The sequence below is a fragment of the Colobus angolensis genome, unplaced genomic scaffold (assembly GCF_000951035.1).
Source record: "Colobus angolensis palliatus isolate OR3802 unplaced genomic scaffold, Cang.pa_1.0 Scaffold169, whole genome shotgun sequence".
Lineage (NCBI taxonomy): Eukaryota > Metazoa > Chordata > Mammalia > Primates > Cercopithecidae > Colobus > Colobus angolensis.
This window is the reverse complement of record NW_012114810.1, coordinates 1,388,939-1,392,253: the sequence shown is the minus strand read 5'-3', so window position 1 is coordinate 1,392,253 and position 3,315 is coordinate 1,388,939. Positions and strand designations below refer to the sequence as shown.

Here is a 3,315-nt window from a genome sequence, read left to right as displayed (position 1 = left end):
TGGGATTACAGATATGAGCCACCACACCCAGCTTATTTCAGTTTCTTACACAAGCATCTGAACTACAGACACACAATGGATACATATCTGTCAGACAATCAAAAATTTCTTTTCAGTGATGTGGTGGCATATGACTTTTGTCCCAGCTACTCGGGAGGCTGAGCCCTAGAGGCGGAGGTTGCAGTGAGCCAAGACTGTACCACTGTACTCTAGCCTGGGTGACAGAGTCAGACTGTGTCTCAAAAAAAAAAAAAGAAACTTCTCTTCAGTGAAATTAACTTAAGGTTGGGAGTTCCTGCCCCTTTGGAAATGGACTATATTCCTTTTCTCTTCCCCAAAGCTTGTCTAACCTCCCTCCCAATTAGTTTTTCCAACTGATATGCATCATAAATCTAAGGGGCATTTTCAGGTCACTTGATGGTATAATTATTAAAGGCATATATATTGGTGCATATATATTAGAAATGTTATCTTAAAATCTTCTGTGAGAAAGTTAGTTATTAAAAAAAAAATCAACCCACAGCATGCAATATTCTTTTACTTCTATGCTTAAAGCAATGATGTGAGCTACAAAATTTGGTCCTTATTCTTTTGGCCCCTCAGAAGAAATGTTCCCTAAATATGGCTTTGAATTTTCCAATTGCACAGAGAACCTTCCTGAGCCCAAGCGTTGCACCCTGCTATAGTTTTCTTCTTAAAGACACTCTTAGTTTTTATGCAATGTTTGTCTTCTGTATATTTTCTTTTTTAAAAGAGGATTAATATGAAAACAGTGCAAATTGTGGCCCTTGCATATTAAGATGAAACAGTTTCCATGGAAACTCTAGTGTGAGGCTCTGTGGTCCCTGCGGACCCAGTCACTTGTGTCTCTCTCTCTTCCAGCTCCCCCTCTGTGACTACTACAGCATTTACCTCAGCCACCTCTTCAACCATGGTAAAATCAACTCCACTGGGCTGCTGTCGGACTATGGCCTCCAGCTTAAGACGGTACTGTTCTGCTTCCTGCTCTTTCTTTAGGAGCTGGTGTCGGTATTCCTGGGCTCTTCGATTGGCCTCCTGGAGTTGTTGCTGTAGTAGCTCTCTTTCATTGCCTTCCTGGAAAAGTAAGCCATGTCACCACCAGGTAAATTTCTGATCATAAATTATCCAGACAGTAGACAAAAAGATAGGCAGTGCCTCACACCTATAATTCAAGCACTTTGGGAGGCGGACACGGGCAGATTACCTGAGGTCAGGAGTTCGAGACCAATTTGGCCAACATGGTGAAACCCTGTCTCTACTAAAAATACAAAAATTAGCCAGGCATGGTGGCAAGTGCCTGTCATCCCAGCTACTCAGGAAGCTGAGGCATGAGAATCACTTGAGCCCGCGAGGCGGAGGTTGCAGTGAGTTGAGATCATGCCACTATACTCCAGCCTGGGCAACAGAGCAAGACTGTGTCTCAAAAAGAAAAAAAAAAAAAAGATGAAGAAGGGTTCAGGCCTTAATAATTTGGCTTTAAATTCTTTTCATCACTCCTAAAAACATTACCTTGCTTTCCTCCACACTGTTTGTCATCTCTCCTATCCTTGGTTTCTTTGTTAGTGGCAACTTCTCTTCTTCTTCCTCTTTAATTACAGTCTCCTCTGCAACCTGACCAGCAGGTACAGTTAGAACTACAAGTCAAAGGACACCAATTGAAGGTGATGAATGCATAAGAAAACAAAGAAGTTTTGCTTGCTTTTAATAAGAAAATAAACTAAAATATATTCTAGGTTGGGTGCAGTGGTGTGTGCCTGTGATTCTAGCTACTCAGGCAGCTGACTGGAGGACGTCTTGAGTCCAGGAGTTCAAGGCTAGCCTAGGCAACACAGCAAGACCCCATCTCAACAAAAAAGCAAAGAAAGAGAAAGTAAATGGCCAGGCACGGTGGCTCAACCCTGTAATCCCAGCACTTTGGGAGGCCAAGATGGGCGGATCACGCGGTCAGGAGATCGAGACCATCCTGGCTAACACAGTGAAACCCCGTCTCTACTAAAAAATACAGAAAAACTAGCCGGGCGAGGTGGCGGGCGCCTGTAGTCCCAGCTACTCGGGCCACTGCACTCCAGCCTGGGTGACAGAGCGAGACTCTGTCTCAAAAAAAAGAAAGAGAAAATAAAATATATTATTTGATATATTATTTTTAATATATCTTCGAAGTTTATAATCAACAGGTAAGGCATGGCCCTTCAGGGAGAAACAAAAAAGATTAATAGAGCGCTAAGAACGGCTCAAAAAAAAAGGGTATAGATTTGCAGGCTTGGAAGCCGTGCAAGTAAGTCCCAAGTCTGAGGCTCTTATATGAAGGTGTCTGACTCTAGGTCAGCTATGGCCAAGTAGCTTATTAATTTGCCCAGAAATGGCAAGGCGAGGTGGCTCACACCTATAATTCTAGCATGTGGGGAAGCTAAGGTGGGAGGATCACTTGAGCCCAGGGGTTCAAGACCAGCTTGAGCAACATGGCAAACACTGTCTCTGCAAAAAAAATACAAAAAATTAGCCAGGCATGGTGGAGCATGCCTGTAATTCCAGCTACTTGGGAGGCTGAAGTGGGAGGATCACTTGAGCCTGGGAAGTTGAGGCTGTACTGAGCCAAGAACTCGCCACTGCACTCCAGCCTGGGCGACAGAGTGAGACCCTGTCTTAAAACAAACAAACAAACAAACAAACAAAACACTGCAGAAATAATCTGTCCAAAGAAGGCCTGAAGTCTTTATATATTTTTGAGACCTCTCATAAAAGCCAATAGCAATTATCTGTACCTAAATTAATTATCTTCTCATAGATAAGTGAGAGAAGGGTCAACACATACACAACACACATGACACACTACACATCTGTCAGAATGGCTAAAAGTTTTTGTTTGTTTGTTTGTTTGTTTGTTTGAGACAGAGTTTTGCTCTTGTTGCCCAGGCTGGAGTACAATGGCATGATCTTGGCTCACTGCAACCTCCGCTTTCTAGGTTCAAGCTATCTCCTGCCTCAGTCTCTCGAATAGCTGAGGTTACAGGCATGCCCCACCACACCCAGCTAATTTTGTATTTTTAGTAGAGATGGGGTTTCTCCATGTTGGTCAGTCTGGTCTTGAACTCTTGATCTCACATGATCCACATGCCTCGGCCTCCCAAAGTGCTGGGATTACAGGTGTGAGCCACCACGCACAGTTCTTTTTTTTTTTTGAGAAGAAGTCTCTATAGGCCAGGCTGGAGTGCAGTGGCACAATCTCAGCTCACTGCAACCTCCACCTCCTGGGTTCAAGCAATTCTTCTGCCTTAGCCTCCTGAGTAGCTGGGA

The 3,315-nt window shown here is 43.7% G+C and overlaps 1 protein-coding gene across 1 annotated transcript in view; it reads right to left on the bottom strand.

Annotated features, from left to right (window-relative positions):
* Positions 1-423: 423 nt before the first annotated feature.
* Positions 424-3,315, bottom strand: part of GABPB2 (GA binding protein transcription factor, beta subunit 2) — a 65,294-nt gene continuing 62,402 nt past the window's right edge. Inside the window, exons 7-8 of the mRNA XM_011937958.1 lie at positions 1,531-1,655; positions 424-1,095 (exon numbers count right to left, since the gene is read on the bottom strand). Coding sequence (XP_011793348.1) covers positions 796-1,095; positions 1,531-1,655 — 425 coding nt within the window. The 3' untranslated portion in view covers positions 424-795. The remainder of the gene's footprint in view (positions 1,096-1,530; positions 1,656-3,315) is intronic.